Here is a 26,410-nt window from a genome sequence, read left to right as displayed (position 1 = left end):
CTTTTCTATAATTTCCTAAGGAGTGCAAAAATAAAACATGTCGCCATAAATATCTCCTTTCTGCTTCTTGCTGTACAGCTAGAAAAACAGAGCTCAAGAAAGAAAAGCAGCGTTTCAATTTCGTTCTTTATCCCCTTAACTGCTGAGGCTGTTCTACCTCACAGCTGAGCCCTTTTATAGCTAATTTGGGGTAATTCGCACTTAGGCCCCCATAACGTTTTTACCAAATAAGGTATCCATGCCAAATTTGCTTCCTTTTTCCTCAACATCACTGGGATTCTAAAAGTACCCCGGGTTTGTGGATTCCCCTTGAGGGGACCGTGAAAATAGGCAAAATATAGCTCTATTGTGGGTCTTTGGGGACAATGGGAAAAAAGTGCTGCACAAGAAAGTGTATGCGTTTTTCCTAAAAATTGCATTAAAGATAGGTTTGGTGTGCTATAATCCCAATTCTCCCAGCAACAAGCAGAGCTTAATCAAAAGACATTTTTTTAAACCATGGTTTTGACATTTTTCTCAGAGGCAGATGATTTTTCCTAATTTTTGTGTTATCAACCTAATTCCAGTTCGGCGTTGAAACCAGTGTGAAATCCAAGGGTGATTCCGGAAAGCTACACATTTCTGAAAAGTAGATAACATTCTAGGATGTGGTCTAACGGTTAGAGCTGTCGACCTCGAAGCTGGGGAACCGGGTTCGATCTCGGCAGGGACGCTCAACATCCTGTGAATCTGGGCAAATCACTTAATCTCCCCGTGCCTAACAAAATGAATGTGTACGTCTGTAACACAACTGGTGCTCATGTAAAGTGCTCTGATACCTTCAGGTCGAGTTTGCGCTATATAAAACAGAAATAAAAAAGTAATATAATTTCTGCAAGAGGTCATTGGTATAGACCCCTCATGGTTTTCCCAAAGAAACTAACTGTAATGAGTATGAAAAACATTCATTTGCGACAATTTTTTCATCTGTAATTGCTTGTCACGATGGTCAATTTACAAAAGCAGTATACCATTACGTCTGGCTGACCTTTCTGGTCACTGCAGTGTATAGAGTTTGTAGCATGTGATACCCAGAGCCAACTACAGAGCTGCACCTTAAAATGATTTTTCATTGTGTACAGACTATTCAGCAATTCGTATGGTAAAACATAAAGAATGGAAAGTACCTTTGAAGAAAACCTATGTATTTTTGAAAAGTGCGCAAGATACTCAGTTTAAGAATAGTGGTTATTTGTGCACCTCTAAATATGGGATTGCCCATCCTATGTGAATCAGAGGGCATTTTGCAAAAAGTTTTCTTTCTTGTACACTGGCTTACATTCGTTCGCCACAAATGCAGGAAAATCCAACTGGTAATAACAAAGGTTCCACTATTCTGTGTTCCCACATCTCTCCCGATAAATACAGTACCTCACTTGTATGGCTGGGCCTAGTGACTGAGACACAAAACACCCCAAAACCCGACCTGTAGACATCATGTTTCACCCAGCAGCATCCACGCTTTTTTTTTACAATGTGGGTAGCTGCAGATTTTGTGCTCAGAGGCCACCCAGGGAAGCCTACTATACAGAGACATTTCTGAAAACTCAACACCTGAGGACATCCAGGGTGATGTCACGTGTCTGGCTCTCACCAGGTTTTCCCAATCAGAAGTCCATGAAAAACTCAAACTTTGGCTAAAAACACACATTTTCCTAACATTTCTATGAGGCGAATTTCTGGACTCTGTGGGAAGCCACACATTTTCTACCACCAAGCATTTCCCTATGTCCCCATGCATAATTAAAACTTTGGCTAAAAACACATATTTTCCTCACATTTCTGTGAGGAAAAGTGTTGGAATTTGTGGGGGGGGGGGGGGGGCACTAATTTCCGACCATTCAGCATTACCCCATATCTCCCGATTTAAAAAAATGGTACCTCACTTGTGTAAGTGGGCCTAGTACCTGCAACAGGGAAAGGACCAAAAGGCAACATGAACAGAACAACATTTTCCTCTCAAAACAAATCCTCTGTTTGTAAATTGGATAGATGTGGATTGATGGTCCGAGCTCATCCGGCACCTAAGGAAATGATCCAGCGCAAAACCGGGTAACGGGGAGCAACCCGTACCGATATCCTCCCTGCGTCACAGACCCGGCGTCACGCTAACACATTCACACATGCAGTCATTGGTGGGGCCCATAACACCAACACTCACATGTTACTTCCACACTGGTCTGCACACACAGGAGGGATGAGTGATTCAAGTGCCGGACATGTGAGGGGAACACCTGATAACCTATAGGAAAGGAAAAGTCATTTACAAAATATACATTAACGCCCTTCGCCTACAGATCCTTAACCCTAAAACATCAGGGCACTCCTCCCACTCGGTCAATGGACCAAATTAGTTGGATTGGTTGATGGTGATTTAGAACCAGCTAAAACACATTTTAAGACTTCAGGATCTATCTCTTAAATGAAACTCACAACTCCTGAAATCTCGTTAATCAATAATTGTTTATCTAAAATTTCATAATGATTTGAATTCGCATTTGTCTCGTCAAAGTTTAGAACATTTTATATCAAAATTTGAGTAAATCGCAGAACATCATATTTACCTAATCTGGCTATTTGGAGTCCTCTAATTCATTGGCTCTGCATAATTTTGTCGTAAATTGTCCGAAAGCAGGCCAAAGCTCAAAGTTCTTTGCTCAGCACATTACAGTCCCAAAGATCAGCAAAGGACCAGAGACGTGCATGCATCTATCATTGCCCGTGGATTTAGGAAAAGTTCTCAGTCATCAGATGATCGGGCAGCATCCGGACCTTCAAGGATTCAGGAAAACGCGCAAAACGTAGCAAGGCAACGCAAAGTGACGTGACCCAAAAAGTAAGAGCGAAGCGACGTGTCATCCCTCTCTATTCTACTACTCCTTTTATAATACAATGAAGTAAAGAAGATACAATTTAATATTTTAGGACAGTCGTGATTGGCTGGTTGAGATCGTCCGATGTAAGTTTTAGGTTCTCAGTTCAGTTCGAGGGGTGAGGTCATTAGTTAGTCCAAAAGTCGGCTTGTTCCGGTTTATTGTAAGGTTGATTGTTCTCTTGTCTTGGCAGACTTCCCGTTCTACATCCTTGACCGGGGACATGCGGTACAGAGGTCGCTACGAGGTTTAGGGCATTTCTTGCGCAGCTCACTCTGCGCCTCAAGGAACAGTGGCCACTTCGTCGTGTGGAGTTAGCGGCCATCTTTGATTTAGGCCCAAATGCCAACTTAAGCGAAACAAACACAAAAGAGTAATTAATACATAGAAATAGTGAATCTAATGTTAACCCCTTACTAATCCCTCTATGTGCTTGTATTTATCTAGCATCTAGCAACATTTAAAGCCATTATATTCACCTTTTCGGTCCTCCTCTTAGGCCAACATTACAAAAAGCAACATATATCATGCAGTATTCTATTTACCACATATACTAGGCCTGGGCCAAAATTCCGTTCCGTTCGCGGAAATTGCGATAATTTGGCATTTTCGCATTCCGCGGAAAGTGCGAAAATGTCAAAATTTCCGCATTCCGCAGCTTAGCGATCATTTGTTTCTTGCTCGCGCTGTAAAATAATACATTCTCGCGTGCGCGCGATCGCCTTACCTGAATCCCCGCGTTGCCGACAAGTTTTCCCGATCCGGTCGCGTTCTCCACGAGATGTTGGATTGTTGGTAGCCATTTGCGCTGTCTCGCGACAGTTCGCGCCCGCAGTAACGTCATGCGTCGCGCGATCACGTCTTTCTTCTCGCGATCATGCACCGCGAGACAAGTGAAAACAAGATGGCCGCGCCCGCGAGCAACCGCATGGGTAAGTTGGCGAGCCGCGACCACGCAGAAAATACCGCGAACGGGCGGGAAAACAACTTCTGCATATTCGCGATATTTCCGCGTGTTTGCGGAGATGTTTAACATTTTCGCAATAATTTGCGAAAGTGAATTTTGCTAATTCCGCCCACCCCTAACATATACTATTGGTAATATGCATACAGATTTTAGTTATAAAGGTTATTTAGCCATGCAAAATGCAAATCCCACGTGTAATTCGAATATTAATAATGTTGGTTAATATACATGCAAACTCGTTTAATAATTTTATAGTTAATATATTATTTAATTAGTATTTTCATGCAGAATAGAGGAGGTATACAAAATTTTGCACTACCTGCTCCATCAGAAACCTAACAAGTCCACACATTTCTGAAAACTAGACACCCAGGGGAGTCTGATGTGGGGTAACTTGTGTAGCTCTCACAAGGTTTTCATACCCGGAAGCCATTACATAACTCAAACTTTGGCTAAAAACAAACATTTTCCCCACATTTCAGTGAGGGAAAATGTTGGAATCTGGGGTGAGCTATACATTTCCTATCATTCAGCGTTCCCCCACATCACCCTCACTTGTGTAGATAGTCGTAGCTCCAGCGCCAGAAAAGGGCCCAAAGTGCAATGTGGACAGATCAAACTTTTCCACTCCAAACCAACCCTTTTTTGCAATTTGGATAGCTGTGAATTTCAGGCCCTAGCTCAGCCAGCACCTAGGGATACTACCGAACTTGCACATTTCTGAAAACGAGACACCCAGGGGAGTGCAGGGTGGGGTGACGTTTATGGCTCCCACCAGATTTTCTAATCCAGAAACCCTTGCAACCATCAAATGTTGGTTAAAAACACACAGTTTCCTCACATTTCGGTGAAAGAAAGTTCTGGAATCTGCGGGGAGCCTCAAATTTGCTACCAACCATCGTTCTACCACATCCCTCCGATAAAAATGGTATCTCACTTGTGTGGTTGGGCCATTCACCCATGACAGAAAAGGGCTCAAAAGGCAGCATTAACAGATCAAATTATTCCACTCAAAAACGACCCTTTATTTTTGCAATTTGAGTAGCTGTAGATTTTGGGCTTTAGCTCAGCTGGTACCTATGGAACCCTACCAAACCCGCACATTTCTGAAAACTAGACACCTAGGGTAGTCCACTGTGGGGTGACATGTGTGGCTCACACCAGGTTTTCTCACCCAGAAACCCTTGCAAACCTCAAAGTTTGGCTAAAACCACACATTTTCCTCACATTTTGTGAAGGAAAGTTAATCTGCGAGGAGCCACAAATTTCCTGCCACCCAGCGTTTCCCTATCTCTCCTGATTAAAATGGTACCCCACTTTTGTGGGTGGGCTTAGTGCCTGCAGCAGGAAAAGGCCCAAAATGCAATGTGGAGACATCTACATTTCCTGTCAAAAAATATCCTGGTTTGGCAATGGGGGTAGCTGCGTTAACTGGGCCCAAGCTCAGCGGGCACCTGAGTAAACCTACCAGCCCCAGACATTTCTGAAAACTAGACACAGTTTTTTCTGGGTAAAAGTGGGGAAAGCTGGGTGGTAGAAATGATCTGGATCCCTGCAGATTCCAGATGTTTACGTCACAGAAATGCCAGGAAAATGTGTGATTTTAGAGAAAGTTTGAGGTTTGCAGGGCATTGTGGGTAAGAAAACATCCTGGGATCCATGCGAACCACACCCACGTGGACTTCTCCGGGTGTCTAGTTTTAAGAAATGACTGGGTTTGGTTGGTTTCCCTAGGGGGTGAACAAACATGGGGCCAGTTAACGCACCTACCCCCATTACCAGATCCGATCATTTTTGTTTGACAGGTAATGTAGATTTATTTATATATAAAGTTTTATATAGCGCAAACAAGATCCCGAAGGATATCAGAGCACTTTACAAAAGGATGGAAGGAAGGTAATAAATGCAATATCGACAGCAAAAAAGAATAAGAAACATGAATAATTACAGTACAAAGGGGTCAAAGGAGAATAATACAACAGCTAATATATAGCGGGCTAAGAAGGGGGCAAAGGTAAAGGAGGAGGTAAAGAAGAGTAGCATCAAATGGTGGTCTAACAGTTGTAGGATTAAAAATGTGTGAACATTTGTGACAAGAATTTTCAATTCTATTAAGGACACAGAGGCGAGGATTATGCCTCTCATTTCTCCACCCCCACTACAGCAGCCAATAAAACACCCCACCCACAAAAACCACAAATCCCATGAGCACCAGGTGCCCCCAACCATAGAGACTGTCCCCATTTAAGGCACACCCGAGGTAACCACTTCCTCCCTCCTTGCCTGATCTGGGAACCATTAAGTTCAACTTCCATTTAGACAAACTCAAGTCTGAAACTGCGTCCATTGAGGAAAAAGTCCTTCACGAGAACCAAACATCTCGAAGTCCAACAGGAAAACTTCCAATCTCGGGGACGGGTCCCCACCTCGAGCAACTGGCGAATAATCGCAGCACATCTTAGGAGGGAAGACACTCCAAGGAATCCAGCGAAGAGACAAAACTCACTTTTCACTTGCCATTCGTATCTGTAACAGAGAGACAAAAATCCGTAATAATGGTAACCCCTGAAAACCTCGTAAACATCAAATCCTTCAAAACGGGGGGGGGGGGGTAGTAAAATAATACAGTCAGGAATGAAATATTATCAGCATAACTGTAAAACTCACAACATATGAATCAGAACAATAGCAATACAAAATTCTAGGTGGGATAATCCTAGCCTCCATGTTCTTAATAGAATTGAAAATTCTTGTCACGAATGTTCGCAAACTTTTAATTCTATGTCAGGGCCAGAGGCTCCGATTATGCTTGTTCAAAGCTTAGCCAACACTACTGATGGCACATCTAAAATAGGTTTATAGTAGAAAGATTTAAAGGTGGACTCTGCCGACCAATCAGCCGCATTCATTATATCGGTTAGACTTACTCCCAGAGAAAAAGAGTTTGACGCCATTGTTCCTCGAACAGAGTGAGCACCAAACCTGGAGACATCAATGCCTGCTTCGCTCATGAGCCAACACACCCACCTAGATAAGGTTACTGGGGTCACCAGGCGAAAAGGTTTTTGTAAAGCAATAAATAGTTGACCATGCATATTTGAACGAAATTCAGCTGTACTCACCTCATACGCTTTAACACATTGAACCACACATAATTTCGGGCTAGCCGGAAAAGCTGGATAAGACACTGAGGTGGTATTACATTTGGTACATCTGGAGATAGTAAAAGTGACCCCTTCAGGGGAGAAACAACGTCCTGCCGAATCCAAATCATGGATATCAGAGACTCTCTTGCAAGAGACCAAGCATAACAGCATAGCTAGCTTGGCGGAAAGATGTTTCCGTGAAAGGTATTTGTTAGCAGGCCAGTTTTCCACCTTTTCTGTCGTGGACGCTGGGCCCACCCATACAAAATAGCTGTGCTTTTATTAGAACAAGTGGAGGAATGCTTGGCAGTAGGCAATTTGTGGCTTCCTATGGAGTGCAGGAGTTTATATCACCCAAAATGCAAGGAAAATATGTGATTTTAGGCAGAGCATTGTGGGTAAGAAAACATCATGGGATTCACACAAGGCATACCACCCTGGACTCAAGTAGATGTCTAGTTGTTGTCTGGGCCTGGTAGATTTCCTCGGGTGGTGGCCCACTCAAGCCTAAAAAGTTCAGCCGTTCACTATGGCAAGTGGGACGATATTGGGATATTGCCCGTCTCGCCTGGGCCATATATAAAAACAACTGCCAAAACAATCAAATGTCTTCTCGCTTGCCATTGGGATCGGATGTTTTAGTCCGCAGGGGAGCAGAAATACTGAGACGGCAGGGTTGAGGGTGGTGCCTGATGTCAGGATGGGACAGACAAAAATTTCTGCCATTCAGTGGGCTTTTTACCTCCAGGGACAAATTGGGGAAAAACACTCCATCTCTGCCCTCCGGGGGGGGCCAAAATACTGGTTTATCCCCTTTGAGGTTGGTGTGTTGTTCAATGTCCGAGTGAGACACCCATGCTCCTTTAATTTGCCCCAAATTCAAATTCTCTGGTGTCTAGTGGGCTTTCTGCCACCTCGGGGGAGACAAATTGGGGCATACTTCCAATCTTCCCCTAGTGGGGGCAGAAAGACGGTTGCACCCTTTTTGGAATAGGGGCATGGTCATGCCAATGGTGGGCAGCCCCACACCATCTTTATTCTTTTAATAAATATTCCCCAGTGTCTAGTGGGCTCTGTGCCACCCTGTGGGAGGCAATTTGGGGAAAAGTACTAATCTGCCTCCACCATGGCATAAAGATTGATTCACCTTATTGGGGTGGGTGCATGGCCATGCCCGTTGTTGCCAATCTCCACCTCTGTTTTTTTTTCTATTTCCCTGGTATCTAGTGGACTTTTTGCTCCCCCCCCCCTCCCCCCCCCATCGGGAATGGGGAGCAGCTTGGGGATAATTGCCCCTATCCATCTCCCACGGGTTGCAGAAAGACTACAACTTTTAGGAGGTCTGTGAAGAGAACAAGCCCTTGCCCAAGGGACCCTTTCCATTGCCACAAATCCCCGGTGTGTAGGGGACGGATCACTGTTTGGGGCCTGCTCTCCTGTGGCAGAAGAGCACAGGTAAGGGTCTTCAGTCATCATGCAAGGCAAGCTCCCCTTAAGTGAGTTTTATTTGGGAGGCCTACCAGGAACGTCACTTTGCAAGAATCACTGCAGTGGGCATAGATCAAGGGTTGGCCCCAGCCAACCCCCAAACCTTTCCTTCACTTCTCAAATGTCACAAACGTGTCCTTGCTGTACAGTTGCCCATCTGTCTGCAAAAGTCCATAATCCATTCGCCGGACTTTTTTTTTCAAAGCTACAAAGTGGGGCGCCCCTAAACCTCTCCCTCCTTGCAGGAAGGTGTGCACTTTGCTACCCTCTTTGTCATCCTGTCCATCTCTTGGGCCATCAACACTATAAAATGTGGACTGCCAGGAGGCATCTCGCTTAGTGACATAAACGAGATTGTCAAGTGTTCACGTAGACAATAGTCTTCTTTATAATGCTTAGTGCTTAACTAGCTTGGTAGATGCTGGAATTGAGCTGCTACGTACTTGTACTTTATATCGGTAAGCACAGAGTCCACCTTGTCCACAAGGCAGTGGCTAGTCTAGTTCTTGGTCTTGAGTGGGTTCATGTTAACGAAGTAATCAAGTCATCCATCTCAATTAAATGTGCTTGGTACCAAGCACATCACACCTTGTAGGACAGGGAGACAGTGGTGCAACTTAACCATCTTAACCAGAGACACCCCGGTAACTAGCATGTCGCAGGCTGCAGTCGGGACCATCCTTTTATGCCCACTGTGCCAGTCAAGAGCAGAGACCTGCTTTATGCGAATCACTCTACATCCTGCTCCAAAAGGAACAGTCCAGCAGACCTTTGAAAGATGGCCTCTGTTTGTTTTTGGTTACCATTGCTCACCTGAATCCCACAGCATGTCCACCTTCATTGTGCAGATTGGCCATAGACCGCGGTCTCCAAAACAAGCAGGTATCTTCATCGGAATGAACTACAATAACGATAGCAGCTCGTCGCTGAGATAGGCACTGCTGCAACTGCGTCTTTTAGAACAGACCAAAATGTGGCTTGTTTGTCAACAACTAATTTCAAGACCCTGGTGATCCCATTCCATTCCTGACAAGAGTGGGTATCAGGGTTCCGGGATCTGCCCAAATCTATTGAATGAGTATTTCTGCTGAAGACCATCTATGCAAGTTCAGAAGAGATCTTAAATGATTAACTACAGCAGAAGACTAAAGCAGATACACTTGGCAAATGTGGGTATTTGTGACCGTCTACCTTTTTATACGTCACCCAACCCAAATATTGGGGTGCATGTTACATGATGATTGTCAAGCCTGGTATAATGAGTGGATATCTATGACTCTATATTAAGGTCTATATATTTCAATTTAAAATGTTGCATTTGATTCTGTGATCATCTTATGTTAATTAATATATCCTGTGTCAGTGCATTTTAATTATATTGTAAGTTTGGTTTGTATTTTGTGGTATTATCTAATATAATCAATAATCCAATCGATAACATTACTCTTTGCTGAGAGCATCCAGACCCTAGTTTTAGATTTGCCATCTGACAACAGGAGAACTTCAAGTCCCTTTCAGCCCTCACAATGGGTATGTCTTACACTGAAGCAATAGGCTGCAATTGATATCCCAGTGTCTACTGTTCTGATATTTTCTGTTTTGTAAACCACTCTTCATGGCAGAAGAAGGTCACAAGGCAGAAAACTCTCCCATATGTGCCTTTTCTCTCTCTCTCTCTTTCTCTCTCTCTAACTCCCTTCTTTTTTCCTGTCTTTCCAAATTTTATAGCCGTTTTTCACTGTATCCGCCTTTTTATTGATCTTTTCATATCTTCATCACATATTCTCTCTTTTCATTTCTCTCTGTCACACTTGCTCATTCTCTTTTTCTTGCTCTCACCCTTCTTCCACTCTTCATGTGACCAAACGGCTAGAGCAGTCGACCTCGAAGCTGGGGAACCGGGTTCAAGTCTCAAAAATGTGTCCGTCTGTAATGTAACTGGTGCTCATATAAAGCGCTCTGATGCCATTGAGTTGAGTTTGCGCTATATAAAAGTCCCCCCCCAAAAAAACATGCTGAGCCAAACCTTTTCTTCCAGGGTCCCAGATCATCGACTTGATGATGTTGGTGATAGATGTGACCAAGGGCATGCAGACGCAGTCCGCTGAATGCCTGGTCATTGGTGAGATTGCCTGCCAGAAGATGGTGGTGGTTTTGAACAAAATTGATCTTCTTCCGGAGGGGAAGAGACAAGCTGCCATAGAGAAGATGACCAAGAAGATGCAGAAGACCCTGGAAAACACCAAGTAAGTGATGCTGGTTTCATTTAGCTCTTGGCCCATCAAGCTCTGTGTGAGTTGATGTCTAATCAAAGAATCCACCATTTCATCATACCTATTGACCTTTTATGTGCCTGTGATAGATTTGTGGACTGGGAAGCCATTTTCTTTGGGCAACATGCAGTGTTGCAGGTCTGTGTTAGCAACTGTATACCTACTGAATAAATATGCATTGGCAAACGCAATAGCTTCGTACTTGTTACAAATTGCCACTTTAGTCTGGATTAGGAGAACCACTTGACACCAGGAGTTCACTCACAGAGGAAATCAGGGTTCCAGTGGTGTTTTGGTCACAGTGTTGTTGTGCTGTAATTGTTATAGTTGTGCTGTTGAAAGTGTTGTGATTGAAGTGTTGCAGATGTAGTGTTTAGGTAGTATGTAAGTAGCATCTTTAAGAGTTGAAGCCACTATGCTCCCTGAGAATTGTGGCCTTGTAGAACTCCTGTGGATGCTTGTGTCTCTGAGGCCAGCAGTGAGTATGGTGTGGAGGGTTTCTGCTGTGCTGTGTGTAGTCTGGCAGGAGAGCCTGGAGTCCTCTGCAACTCTTTGAAGCACAAAAGCTGAGGAACCTGTCCCAGCTCCCCAGATGAGGTGCATCTTGCATCTCTGACCACAACTGTGTGTGCAGACTCTGGTGCTCCCTGGAGGGAAGGGGAGCTCTGTGTGCAGCTCTTTGTCCACAGCTGTGACTCAATTGTAAGATTGAAGAGAGGTGGCAACCAGTGAAGGTAAAACATCTGTGTACCAGCATTATATAAAGGTATCGGAGTTGGCAATAGAATATATAAAAAAGGAAACATCTGTAATAGGTCTGCGGGCAAACTTTGAGGTACTTCTTTGTTTTACTAATCAAGATGTACAAGAACTAATTTTCATTTAATCTGGGGATCGTAGTTAGTGGACATGCACTAAATTTTGGATTTTTAGTTGTCAAGCATATTTATTTTATATATGCACAGAATCCCTAAAATTATAGTATGGTTTGTCTATTTATTATATTTTCTTTTTCAGGCCTAGATTTTGAAATTAATTCCCCTAGAATCCGAGGGGGACAGATGCACTTGCACATACATCATTCTGAGTCGGCTATTTTTGCTCTCGATTACACTAGGGTATAAAACATATCCCAGAGATGAGAGAGGTGCAGTGGCACAATGGAAATTTGGACACAAAATGATAGGGAATTAATATGCCTAGCTTCATTGACTTGGTGTTTAGGAGTTAGTCAAGTAAAGAAGACACCTGTGGGTGAGGAATAGTGTTTGGTTCACTCGGAGACCCCTGGTCCCCGCAATCTTGTGCACCTCAAGCTTGTTTGAAACAACCGCAGCCAGTACAGGTAAGAGCAGTGGGGCGCGGTGGGGCTCGGTGGGGGGGTATTTTGTCGGATGATGACGAGGGAAAATTAAATAAATAATTAATTTCCCCTCATTATCGTCTGTGAAATCCCTCCCAACCGGGCCCCACCACCACACAGCTCTTACCTACACGGTTGGTTTGAAATGGTATCAAATGTCCACGTGTCTTCTTTCTGTATCCTTTAAACGTTAGCTCTTTACCTAAAGTGTCTTATTGTACTGAATATTTACTTTTTGGGGATAATTCTAATTCTCAGTGGAGGCTCCTCCACAATAGCGGAAGAGTGTCGCCCCACTGCCTGTCAGCAAATGTAAAATAAAACGATGCTCTTAGCCAGTAGTATTGGGAGGGGCAGAGCTTAGGCATGGGAGGGGGGAGGAGGAGGAGGAGGGCTACGTGCACTCCTCTCCCTAAGTGCGCATATGTGTTTTGGCCGGCGGTTTCAAGCCTACCAAAACCCACATGCGCACTTAGGTTTTCTCCCGCCCAGCTACATTGAGCAGCCAGGCTGGAGAAACCCCAGACTCCCTTTTCTGAGCAGTGCATCTTTCTTGCCTGCTCAGACCAAGCCCCGAGCTGCTCTGCAGCACGGGGATTGGATGGGAATTTGGGTCCCAGCCCAGGGGCTGCTGGAACCCAGGAAGAGGAGAAATGCAAAAACAACAATTGATGGACAGAATGCAGAACAATGTCATACATTCACCCCAGTACAAATATCTGGGCCTAAATCCATCGTTTATTTGCTCACCATGCCATTCCAGTTTGGACCCAGCCATAGGGCTGGACTCTTCCCATGAGGCACAGGGTCAAGACTGATTTGCATATAACTGGGTCTGAACTGAGGTGGCAAAGTGAGCTAAAGAATTATGATGGATTCAACCCAGATCTGTGACTGGGGGTGAGTGTCTGAAAAGTTTCAGCGCTCTGTCCATCATCTCCATGTGTTTGCTTTGTACGCCCTAATTTGGCAAGGTATGCCCAGACGTGGGTCCCTTGCTCACTTTGCCACTGGATTCAAGCTAGCCTGGCTGATGAAGGGTGTTACCCAAAAACTGGTCCCAGGATGCTTGTTTCCAGTTCAGAGAAGACCTGGCTTGGCAGTTCGGGCTGGACTGTTCCCATGAGGCACAGGGTCAAGACTGATTTGTAAATAGCTGGGTCTGAACTGAGGTGGCAAAGTGAGCTAAAGAATGATGATGGATTCAACCCAGATCTGTGACTGGGGGTGAGTGTCTGAAACTTTTCAGCGCTCTGTCCATCACATCCTTGTGTTTGTCAGGAAGAGGACAGGCGACTAACGCGATGCTGGAGACTGCTGGCAGCGGCAGCAAAAGGTAAGTTTTATTATTATTTTTAATATTGTAATCCCTCCGTGAAACTCCACCCGCCCTACCACCCTTTGTTTATGGCAGCCACCACTAATAATTCTGAATCTTTTGCTCATTTTGTATGTTTTTGTACACGCTGTGTACCACGTGGGATTGATTTAGTAAATAGCGCAATGTTCAGCACTTCTCAGTGCTCTGAACCATTTGCTAGGCCATATCATAATCTTATGCAGAATTGTACTAATGGATTTTAAAGGCAGAACCAAAGTACTTACAAGACACTAATCTTTTTGGCAGTCTGGCACAGATGCATAATCTCAACCCTGGATCCTTAAGAATTGATTTTTTTATCACAAAGGGGGTGACAGAAGTGTGAATGTGGATTCACTCTGCTTCCGCTATATATAGCATTTACATAAAAAAAGGAAGCAACCTCATCTTTATTGGGCATTTCTTTTATGCATTCTACTCTGACAACCCACTGGGTTTTCAATTCTGTGGCATGCATCATCATCGAGTCCTCGCCACAGATACAGAGTTGTAACTGGGCGGGCTCAACCTGGTCTGTTCGATTGTACTCTTTATGTGGTATCTTTTCATAAATGGGATGGGGTACTCCATTTTCAAATTGTCTCAGGGTGCCCAAAGCCACTAGATGTGCTTTTTATTTCCAGACCATGAGGCAAGGTTAAAAACGGAGTATTGATGCTATAGAGTTTTACTACGTGCTCTGTATCAAAGATCTAGTCTACATGTTTCAACCTTGTATTGTCCAAACTATGTCACTTGGCATTCGTCAGGGCCAAACTCCTGAGATCCCTCACAAAATTATATAAAAATGAGCGCATTACCTCTAATTCCTGCACTTATGTAGCCCGTCAGTGCTTTAATTCAAACATGCATTCCAACATGCCACACCCTTACAGAAACCTTCTGAGGATTTTCCCCAGTCTGGTTCTTTTTAACCTGCTGCTTTTTGCTTCATGGGGGCGGGGAAGGTCAACCTTGTAGTCACACACTGTAAAGAAACAATGTTACAAGAACCAGATGGTCATGTCAAGTCACCGCTGTATAGAGCCAACAAAGAAGAGATCCTCGCTCAAAGAGAGAGTTAATTGACAAAGTTACTTGGTTTATCAAAGGACCCACCTGAAGGGCTTTCTCTCCTACTGTGCCCCCAACACCTGCATCTTATCAGAGAGATCACCCTCATGGCTTTTTACCGCTGGGTGTGATCTCTTCTGAGTTATTTAATGGTGGTCACATGATCCACGTGTGTGCATCAATGCGTCATCACGTAGCTTGCTTCTTTTGCTTGTCTTCATCGTTATGTGCTTCTGACAAAGGGATCTTTTTCTCAGTAATAAGCCCCGGGCTGCAGGGTTATCTTGTTCAAGATATATAATAAGGCCCAATAGGAGAGGTATTCTCAGTGGTGGCATCGGGTTAGTTTCTACTCTTTCACTGTCCTTCACAATCATACTAAATTATCTGATATCACCATCTAGTCCCAGTTTTTTGATAAATTACAAACATATTATTTACTCTAATGATGTTATTTCTCGAGCCTCCTATTGGTGGATATTAAGTTTTGGGGAGGTGTCTCATACGCCTTATTAGTGGAAGTCTTTCCACACTTATAGGGGAGTGCCCTAAATAAGTAGAGGGGTATTTTTGCTATATTCATAATTCAGATATCCCTAATACATCCATTTGTTTCAAAGTTCTCATCTATTTAAGAATTGAAGCATATCAACCTAAAAGGTCATCACAGGTAGGCATTGAGAGTTTGAATAACATCTAGGAAGAAACCTGGGGAGGCCATGTGATGTATATCCTCTTCAACAAGGGTGAGCACAGGTCCGCTGGCACACAAGGGCCCCCGCTACATCATATTTTCAGCATAACGGCTCACTACAGAAATGATTCCTGTTTCCGAAGTTTGACTGTAAATTCATTTCATGAGGATGGCCTGATAATCTGGCATGCCTCTGGGCCTGGGAGGCTGATGTTGGGTACCCACGCTCTAGGAGACACTGTCCAGATTATATGTATGCTTATTACTCTGCAGGAGGTTTAACAAGTGAGTTAGCATTAATGTCTTCCTTGTTGTGTTCATTTTCACTTTTTTACACAGCGTAAATTATTAGGAGGTTTAGAACCTTTCAGGACATACTGCGGTGATGGCTACAGCGGTGTTTGCATTGCTAGCAACCATTACTGTCTTGTTAAGAGGAGACTATTAAAAATTGGGGAATAACGGTGGATAACACTATTACCACCAGAAATCCTCTTTACGCCGGCAGCTTTTACCTGCCGGAGACATTTGAGATCATTATCTAATCCGAATGAGGGAAAAAGGATCTAAGATAGTAAAAAAGGGGTACGGTTGGCTAGTTTGCTTTTGGGGCAACCTATTGTTACCTCCGTTTACAACTCTTTCGGACTGCCTCAGCTGTCTCCTTGACTCCCTTCATAGTTCCATTGGTTTTGGCTTCGTTTAAATGGATCTTCTAATGGGATCTATAACTCCTATTTGATTTCTTTCTAGAACATTTTGTGTTGTAGCAGGAAGCTTGAAAGGCTTTTTCTTGCCATACCTGCTGCACTTCAAGACCATCGGTTCACTCTTCTGGAGAATCTTATCATAGACCTTGTTTTCTAGTAGGATCGCTTACTCTATAGAAAAATACCCTACAAAAGAATCAGAGTTAATGTTATCAAACGAGAAATCCATTAATGGAGACCAAACACAATATATATTGTACAGTAAATATTTTGACAAATTGTTTATTTGGTCTACATCTAACAAGTTTGTTCAACTCGGTGATTAATAATCCACTTATTACATCTTATAGCCTATGAAGGACCTTTCCATTGGCTCTCCAGTAGACTTGGGTGGAGACCTCAATAAATATTTAGTTTTTTCTTCATCCTGCCTTTTCAGTATCTTTCTACACCCTCTACTACATTTTTCTGCCTGTTGCCTATGCTGTGTATTTCGCTAACAGCCCTTGATGAGATGAGGATTGTTCCGCCTTGTTTGGATCTAACAGTATCACAGACATTGATCTCAGGGTCCTTGTACACTTCTCTTGTGATCAGTTTGAGATGCAGATGTTCAGGTGAGTGTTCTCTGCTTTCTACTGATCCCTCAAGCCTTATTTTTATCGGACTCTTTCAATTTCCGAGGAAGCACATTTTGAAGCGGTCCCACTGAAATTGGCTAGCTCTTTGAGGGGTGGTATGAACATCAACATATTTAAGTTGTATCCAGCAGGTTTTCACCATTTCGCTCCAGGGTTAATGGGTGCAGGTTTTCACAATTGGCACCACAGCAACTTTCTACTGTTTCTAGGTAAAGTTATGTAAAAAGAAACATTGCTAAATTACATTTTGGTTCTGCCGAACACCGACTATAGTTTTTATAAAAACTGTGCTCCAATCTCTTACGATCTACATTTTGTTTATTGATTTTCCTATTTTATATATTTTGGTATTTTCTATGGTGAAGTCCTCCAGTTTATGGATGTCCTCCTGTACAAATGTTGCTTTACCGCGTCTCACTTGCTTCTTATCTCTTGTTTGTTTACGCTTTCCCCATTTCCAAGACCAGGGGTGGGAATTCCTTAGCACAGCTTTTTCGTTCTCCTTCCTTCTTTCCCCAGACGCTTTTTTACAGCTTCAAATGTGTTGGCTTCCAAAATGTCACCTCCAGTGGTAAAATCCATCATGTTGATGCTAGATCAGAAAGTTAAATGAACAGTTGAATGTCTTTCATGTACTTTCAGCCATTACGGGAACTTCTCTGCGGTCGCTGTGAATCACTTAGAACACCAAGAGCAACCCTTCTCTGTCCTTAGTTCGGGCAAGAAACATAACTACCAAACGGTTATAGGTGTCTTGGCGCTGTTTGAATGGCAGTCAGGTGAGGGTATTAGGTGCTGAGAATAACTATGCACCTAAGAATAGAAAAGCCAGGTTTTCATTAGCTTTCTGAAGCCTAACAATGTTGAAGCTGCCTAGATGTTTATAGGTAGACTATTCCACAGGGCAGGGGCTTCGGTGGTAAAACAACTTCCTCCCCATTTTAGTCTCTTAAACCTGGGGCAGGGCACTGTCAAGGTATTTTTAGAACGAAGTTCTCTATTTGGAACATACCATGAGAGAGATTTTTTTAAATAACAAGGATGTACATTGTGCAGGGCTTTGAAAATAAGGCATAATGCCTTAAATTTGATACGGTTAGAAACCGTCAGCCAATGCAATTCCTTAATGGCCGATGAAACTGGGTGGAATTTGGGCAGGTTGAAGACAAGCCTGGCTACTGCACACTCTGAAGTTTCTTCATATGTTGTTTTTGAAGTTTGGCAAAAATACCATTACAGTAGTCCAATTTCTATAAGATTAATAAAGAGACATCTGTTTTTCTGGTGGTTAAAGGGATAAAAGAAAGAATCTTTCTAATGATTTTTAAGGTATTAAAAATGGCCGAAACAACCGAGCTGATGTGTTTATTAAAACTTAATTTGTCGTCTATTATTACGCCCAAATGTCTTGCTTTTTGTACAGGAGTGGGAATAGTTCCCATCTCTGTTGGCCAGCAAGCCCGGTTCCAAAAAGAAGGGTTATTGCCAAAGAGTATAACCTCAGTTTTCTCAGCACTTCGCTTGAGACAGTGAGTTTCCATCCAGCCACTGACTGCTCTCATACAGTTGTGGAACTGAGAGGTAGTTGCGTCTGTGTTGTTCAAGGCTGCCATCACAATTTGGGTGTCGTCTGCATAAGACGTAGGGGAAAAGCCAAAAGATCTAATCAGAAGGGCTAGTTCTGAAACATAAACATTAAAAAGCAGAGGACTCAATGAGGATCCCTGTGGGACCCCCACATGGGAGTAAAAAGGAATCCGAAGAAAAATTCTCCCAACATAACTGAATGGTTTCTGTTAGGTAGAAATGCCCAATTTACTGAGACGGTTGACAAGGGTGACATGGTCAACCATATCAAAGGCCGCTTAAAAATCCAAAAGGATGAGTGCTGCAGAGCCCCCTTTATCCAGGATAGTTCTTAACTTATCTGTTGTTTTTATTAGAGCCGTCTCGGTGCCCTAAAGCCGAACTGAGAAGGATCCAACAGATGATTATCCTGGATAAGCTTTGATAGTTGTGTGTTTATCAGTTTTTCCACAAGTTTGGCCGGAAAAAAGGTAACCGGGAGATGGGACGATAATTGGCTGGGTTATCTGGGTCTAAGTTTGATTTCTTTAAGAGTGGTAAGATAGAAGCCCTTTTCCAAAGATCAGGAAAAATACCTGTGCTGAACATCCCATCATGTATCCACGGTACTTGATGGAGTAGTATGTTATTCTTTAAAACCGTTTGTCACATATACATGATATTTCAGAATTTTTAACCATGTCTGCTCATGCTATTAGATGGCTTTCTACCACTCTTAGTTTAGCAAAAACTAATATTCTACGTTTTTGGAGGACCAATGTTAATCCAACTTTTACTCTTGGCTTGAAGATATGTTCGATGTGGCTAACTTTGAGAACATTTTTTATAAATTGAATGATGATTTTACTTATTTCAACCATGTATGGGGTCCTTTTCTACATCTATGCTGATTTCGATTTGGTTTTATTCTTTTGATATTCGTCTATTTACACTAGGGATTTTGGTCTTAAATGTATATATTTCCTTAATTTTCCTTTTTTTCATTTGTGAATATATATTCCTTATTTATTGTTGCATTATTAAGGTCTTATTATTATTTGAAACAGTGATTATGGTATTGAATTTCGTTTTTTTGCTTTTTGGTTTTTTTTTTTTTCTTCTCTGTCTTCTACTTTACTCTCCTTTGTTTTTCTTATTCCTATTGTATATTTTGTTCATGATAATGTTTTTCTAGTTTTGGATTGATATTTGACAGTTATTCATTGTTTCTGCATTTTTTGGAAACCATTTTTAATAAAGAATTGTGAAAAGAAATTGCTATAGGATGTCTTTTTCGTAAAAACACAATTTAAGGATGTTCACTGATATTTTATCATCATGTTGAGTTGTGTAGTGGTCAAAGGAAGTATTTCCCTCCACCGTAGGAGGATGAAGGTGTCATGTGGACAGCAATCCAGTTGACACCAGAGGCTGCTCAATTGATTTTTTTGCACCTTGTAAGATCTGTGCAATGGAATCTCTTTTTTAAAACCATGACCATTATTAGCAGAGTAAGTGGGCAACAATGTTGAATTCGTTTTTATTTCCCTCACTCATCCATTTGGGTCTACTTCATGTGCTCATTCCATTGAGCCTGGGAGGGCAATTTGTGAAAACATGATTGTTCTATTTGCTGGTACCCATATCATTTGCCCGATTATATCTTGTTCTGCATGAACAAAAATGCATGTGCCTGTGAGGAGCGCTTACAATGTTGTTCTCCAAATATGTCTGTGATTGACATTTGCACCCGTGCCATTCCATTTCTTGTGAGAAGGTGTAAAATAATTGCTTTTTTCCCAGATTCCAGGGATCCCCAATCATAGCCGTGGCGGCTCGACCGGGTGGCCCAGAGGCCTCGGAGACCGAAACGGCACAGGGTGTTCCCGAACTAATTCAGGTAAAACATTACCAGTTCACGTCAGATACAGTTGTGAATCACTAACAACCAGCTAGAAGAGTTTAATTGGACAATGCAGAAAGATGCATATTCTTCGGTGGGGTTTATAGTTAGGCCTTGGGGTGGTAGAGGGTTTTAGAGATTTAGAGTTTGGGATGGGCTGCTCCCATGAGGAGCAAGGTCAGAACTGATTTGCATAAAGAGGGCTTCTGAATAGAGTGGCATGGTGGGCAACAAACGATGCACTGGAATACCAGCAAATGAGCGACTGTGGCTGAGATTAATTCAAGCATGCCATCCATTACCTTGTTGTTTGTTTCAGTCGATGTCCTAAGTGCAACGGTGCTTAGACCGGGGTCCTGTTCTCATTCTGCCTTAGGACTGTAACTGCACCCTGCTGATGATCCCCAAATAGGCCAAAACTGACTGGGGGTTACTTGTGTTCCCTTTTGAAATGGGTCTTGCCTGGCAATTTGAGATCCACTGTTCCCAAGAGAAGCAGGATCGGTGCTGATTAGCATAAGGAGGGGCTTTGTCTTGAGTGGCATGGTGGTCTAGACTAGAATAAGGCCTGAGCTATCACCAGTAGCTGAGATTAAATCAGGCATTCCATCCATCACCTTGTTGTTTGTTATAGATGAGCCATGTGGTATCAGCAAGTCAGCGTACATGTTGAAGAAACTGCAGAACCTGTCCATGCTTGTTGTCTCCCAGCTGAGAGGAAGGACTCAAGGTGGTCCCTTTAATACTGGCCCATTCTTTCAGGACTTTGAGAATGGTGTTACCATCCCCTCCCCCCTTCCCCTCTCCCCCCAACGTACGGAGAGCAACCAAGTCACCCATAGGTCTAGAGGAATGTGCGCGGCACGTTTGCGTTCATCAAGGATAGTGAATAATTCTTCTCTGATGTTGACAAAGATTAACCTTGATTAATCTCATATTGACTGTTGAGAAGCAGCATCAAGTGTGTGCATCTTTTAAAAAGTAGATCTTGTTCAAATCTGCATGATGTATCTTCTGAGACAACCAGGTCACTCACTGTCAGAATCCACCACTTTTACAGTTATGGATTTCTTTGTGAGAAATCTCTGTTATTGTATGTTTTACTCTAATTGGTTAATTGAAAAAAAACAAGACTACAGCTTCCAGAGTGAACTGATTATTTAAATGAAAGCCTAGAACTGGAAATGTGGTGGCCAAATAAAATGGAGGGATGTGACCTCCCTAAGGCCCTAAATGTAGACGTTGGTGCCGAGCTTAGAGTTGTCCGCCAGCCCTGCGGACCACTGTCTTTATTGATAGAAACTGTTGTCATGGTTTTTCCTGTTCAATGCAGGAAAAGTTTGACCTACTGCACGTTCAGACATGATGGTTGGCCGTCAAACTTTTTAAAAGTTTTTTTTCAAAAAAACAATCCCAAAGTGGGAGTTTGTTATTGGCAAAAAAAACACAAGTGCTGCCCACACCATTGGAGTCTTCTACCAAGATGTGGGGATCTATATTGTTTTTTTCCTGTCCCTTCCCACCACGTTTTTCCTGGTGGTAACGGACATGAAAAAAATACTTTACACCATCTATCCTAACTAAGGCGAGTGGTGTGATGTCCTTTCTCCGATGTCCCATACTCTCTTGTCTTGTCATTTCATTTATGTTGCATTTGCGGAGGAGTATCCTGTCTGCCAAACTCTAAACCAGGCCCCAAATCTTTTATCTGAACCGTTCAAAGATCTCTGTAGCAGCCGAATAGCCAGATACAAGTACCACATGGGCATGTCACTGGGTATACTGTATGTAAAATGTGATTTCTTTTTTTATCCAGGTTACCAGAAACTGTCATCTAGGTGCAGATATTTGAGTCTTGTATTTTCCTTTTTTAAAACCATTGTTTTCCTTTGTGTTAGTCAAGTTGATTAAATTTAAGCGAAGCAAGACTACAACCCCCAGAATGCATTAGTTGTTAAAAGAAATCCAGGACTGATGTATGTAGTCTTCAGTTACATGGAGCACTAACCCTAGTTGTGGAGACACTTATTGGGTGGGACAATGCAAGTGTCACTGTAACTCCTACATGGTAACTTCTACTGCTCATATTTTGCAACTTACTTGCTTAAGCTGGCCTCCATTTTCATAAGAGATGTGTAGGGCTATATTATTTACAGTTTTAAACTGGTGCAAAAAAAAAAAAAAAAGAGGAAGTCACATTTGTTTTGCAGCTTCCAGTATTGGAAATCTAGAAGACAGAATATGCTCTGAGCTTTGACTTTTCTGGGTTAAAAAGAAACACCTGATTGTGCACTTGTTTTGCTCTTTAATAACAGATCAAATACGTGTTGTTCCACTTTTCAAGTGCAAAAGACTATTACGTTTGAGGCAACATATATCTGATTACACAAACAGAAAAAGAAGCAAGTCAGGTTTTTGTCTTTTTTTTATTTAAAAAAAAAAAAAAAGGTTATTCACGGAATAAGATTTCTTTATTAAAAACATTGTCACAAATCTGAAACCATTTTTAACCGACCCATGTATCGTTTATGCACAGAATATTGCATCAAAGTCACATAATCTGAAAAGATGCTTTCACATTTAACAGCCACCCCAAACTGAGCAATGGACGATTATGCACCCCAGAAGAAGGACGCTTTATGATCCATATCTAAAGGGGATAATGGTCTACAGGGAAACAGAGCCAGACACATTGTCCAGCGACCACTTTGGCTCCATGCAATGAGAATCCCAAACCCGAAAAGGGCACCTAGACCCTGAAAGTGCTACGGGACACCAAAGGCGCTATGGCCCCTTATAAATAGAAGGAATGGGCCATATCAATACTCCTGACATAACAGAATACAGCATATCATTTGCAGTGGTTACCCACTTTACCTCCCTCCCTTTTGTCTTGGTGCAAAAATATGTATGTAGTAGGAATCGGAGGAAAATGTGTTCGCTCCATTGCATAAGCAGTGAAGATGGCGACCAATGTAATTGGTCTGTTTTGTTTTTTCACCAGTACAAATTTTACATAATATGGTGTACAGCTGAAATGACTTACACTGTGTGATTTGCTGCTGGGACTGGTAAGGCTGCGGGCCTGCTGCGGGCTGTGTGTGCCCTGGTCAGTCATTGATACCTCTAAGAGACAGCAGCCATGCCTCACATCACCATCTTCTTCACCCTTCCAGCTCTTGACGTCTCAGATCTACCTGCCAACAAGAGACCCCTCTGGACCCTTCCTCATGGCCGTCGACCACTGCTTCTCAATCAAGGGTCAGGGTACGGTGATGACCGGGACCATCCTGTTCGGCTCCGTCAGCCTCAACGACAACGTGGAGATCCCGGCGCTGAAGGTAGGGCTTCCCATCGCCTGCCCAGCAGATCACATCAATCGCTTTTTTTCCCTCCATCACAGTTTCATGTTCTCCTGCTTTGTATCAGGTTGTTGTGTTTCTAGAGGGAAAAAAAGGCTTTGTGAGAAGTCATTCATGTGATTTTTAGGTGTGCAAATACTTGTGCAAGGTCCCCTGGAAACACAAGTTTCATTATTTCTGATTTTTCTAGTGTGCAATCATGGTCCGGATGACTAAGCGCTGTACATCACCAGAAGGATAGATGAGAGGTGTTATGGGGCAGCCTTTCTGGTCCACGCACACCTTCCTTTCATCGGGGCTTCCAAGCATGAGTGGACTATGGTGTTAGTGACTTTTTATGTAAATCAAAGGACTGCAGCTTTTATAAATACAACAACACTGGCCACATTAAATGAAAGGTGAAACCTCGCTCTGCCATTTCCTTCATCTTTTTAATGACAGAGTCATAATTCCCCATCATAAGATCTTTGCTGGTATCCTTGAACGTGGACTATATCCACCTCAATGCAAGATCTCTGGAGCATTTTTATTTGGACAAGAAAAAAAACCTTTTTGAATAAACAGACTTTCAAAAGCTCATTAGCTCTAGGCTTGTGGCCCTAGAAATGATTTTCCTTTAATTTAGACTATTTTTAAAAGAAACCACCTCTGCATAAATGAAAGAAAGCCACCTCTGCCTCCTTTGTAGGTGATGTAGGGACCGCAGTCGGAGGCCTTCAGTGATGGTTCCTTCGCAGCCTGATCCCTTCACAGTCTCCTAAAGTCCTCCTTGTATTTTTAAGGCAGTGCAGTCACTCAAAACAACCTTCCTGGAGCTGTGCCTTATGGGATTCCCAGGTCCGCCAGCATTAAAGACACAGCACAGTTTTTTCTGCATAGTTTAGCGATCAGACTAGCTATACCTTTGCAGACATTATTCTTTCATTTCTTCTGTTTTTTAAAAGGAGGGTTTTTCAAAAGTTATTTTTTGAGTATTTATTGTTCCTTTAATTTATGCACCGAAGGCTACTTTTTTTTTTTAATTGTCTAATTAAAGAAAATGCCTTTCGCAAGACATGCACAAGGGATAGTAAGTTTATAAAAGCCTTTACAAAAAAAAGGGTTTTTTTTTGTTGTAAAAATAAAATTCTGCCGGGGATCCTGCAGAGAGGTGGAGATATTCCACGTTCATGAATTCAGCAAAACGTCTTATGACGGAGAAGCATATTACGAGCAAAGAGCTTATTCACATATTGATTGCCCTAGGAACCCCAGACGCTTGGCCTCCGAAGCTGCAGCCTCGTTTGAGCCGGGATCGATCTATGTGTGTGGTCTAGATCTCTGCTTCAGAGTCCCCAGAAGTGGCAGCTGAATAGGGGTGAGCACTGAGCAGCGGAATTCCGCTATGGCGGACAAGTAAACACTTGTTTTATTTTTATTTTCCTGTCGAGTCTTGGGGCGGGGCCAGGGGGGTGGCAGGAGGAGTGGTAGTGCACTGCCTGCAGTGCGCATGACAGTTTGGCTGGCTGTCCCAGGCCGGCCACACAGTCATGCAAATTGAAACTCTCTCCAACCCCGCTGATTCGCAGGGTTGGCGGGAGCAGGCACAGACTCCCAGTAGGTCTGGGAGCGCAAATCGAGGGCGCTCTGACCAATCCTGAAGCTGCTTTTATGCATGAGAGTAGCTTCAGGAATGACCGAAGGGCAGTGTTGGAGCCGGTGCCTGCGAGAAGAGAAGCAGAAGAGAGCGATGTGGCCGGCTGCAGGTACGTTTAAAGAAAATTATTTTTATTTTTTTATTTTGCCCATCGGTGATCCATATGCCCCCCGACACCAACTGCCCACCACTCATCCACAACAGCAGCCGCTACCGCCAATGAGTGCCTATTTCCAGAAGGCCCTCACTGCCCTATAAGAAAGAAATTATTTGACCCTTTGAGCAGAGCGTGAGTGGTATAGCCCAGACGGGCTGATCTGCATAATGTCGTCACTAGGGGAAGTCTTTGATGCTGACCATCTATTATTTTTTTATTTTTTTATTTTTTTAAAACCTTTATTCGTATAAGTCAGAAACACTGCTATTCAGCCGACATCCCGGAGGTTCGGCAGCTAATCAATCAACACATATAGTCGTCTATAGCTCCAATACAGGATAAAGACAAAGGTTTCGTTTTGAAAACTACCTACAATGAACACAACAAGCAAGGCAGTATACACCATAAGTTCGTGCCAGTTCCCGACAGGGGCGTGGCCCCATTTCCAACATCAAGTCAAAGCCACCGATCGGGAGGATGAGGGAGAAGCAGAGGCGCTAACATTCTAGCAGAGTTGTATCATAAGAACCCAAGTTGGAAGTGAGGCTAGGGGGAAAGTTGCTCCTCTGATGGTTCAGTGGCAGGAGGCAGACATATGTCCCCCCTATACCGGTTCCAGCTTCCCCATATCTTATGCCATTTCCTAGGCCTCCCCCGAGCACTATACACCGTTTTCTCCCGAAACATGCTCCAGTCCATGTTGTCCCTCCATGCATCCAGGGTGGGCGGGCTCTGGGAGCCCCACAGTCGTGCTACATCTCGCTTAGCCACCATATTGCCTAGGGTCACCCATTGAGTCTGCGCAGCGTCATAATCTGTAGGACCCCACACATTCAAAAGACAGCGCCGCGCCTCTGGCTGCAGTACAATACCCGTGACCTCCTGCATCACAACATGAATTCGCTTCCAAAACTCTGCAATCACACCACACTCCCATATGATATGCAGAAAGGTGCCCACCATCCCGCAGCCCCTCTTACATAGCCCATCCTCGGAAAAACCCATGTGGACCAGCCGGGGCCCAGTGACATAGACTCTGTGCAGTATTTTAAGCTGGACCAGCCTTAATCTTGCGGGGATCGCGACCTCCTTAGGAGAGGAGACGGCGTACTGCCAATCCTCATCGTCCAGCTCAAGGCCGTCCCTGGTCCACTGTTC

The 26,410-nt window shown here is 43.2% G+C and overlaps 1 protein-coding gene across 3 annotated transcripts in view; it reads left to right on the top strand.

The window, feature by feature from the left end:
- The window catches only part of EEFSEC (eukaryotic elongation factor, selenocysteine-tRNA specific), a 628,480-nt gene that overhangs the window by 139,611 nt on the left and 462,459 nt on the right, over window positions 1-26,410 (top strand). For all 3 annotated transcript variants that reach the window (XR_014968482.1, XM_085624392.1, XM_085624391.1), the window contains exons 2-4: window positions 10,552-10,759; window positions 19,998-20,094; window positions 23,274-23,438. Coding sequence is in view for 2 of the 3 variants with exons in the window: in XM_085624391.1 (XP_085480517.1) it covers window positions 10,552-10,759; window positions 19,998-20,094; window positions 23,274-23,438 (470 nt within the window). In the remaining variant the exon portion in view is untranslated. The remainder of the gene's footprint in view (window positions 1-10,551; window positions 10,760-19,997; window positions 20,095-23,273; window positions 23,439-26,410) is intronic.

This window comes from Triturus cristatus, chromosome 9 (genome assembly GCF_964204655.1).
Source record: "Triturus cristatus chromosome 9, aTriCri1.1, whole genome shotgun sequence".
In the NCBI taxonomy this organism is placed as follows: Eukaryota; Metazoa; Chordata; class Amphibia; order Caudata; family Salamandridae; genus Triturus; species Triturus cristatus.
Note: the sequence above shows the minus strand (reverse complement) of the source record. Positions and strands in the feature narration are given on the sequence as shown.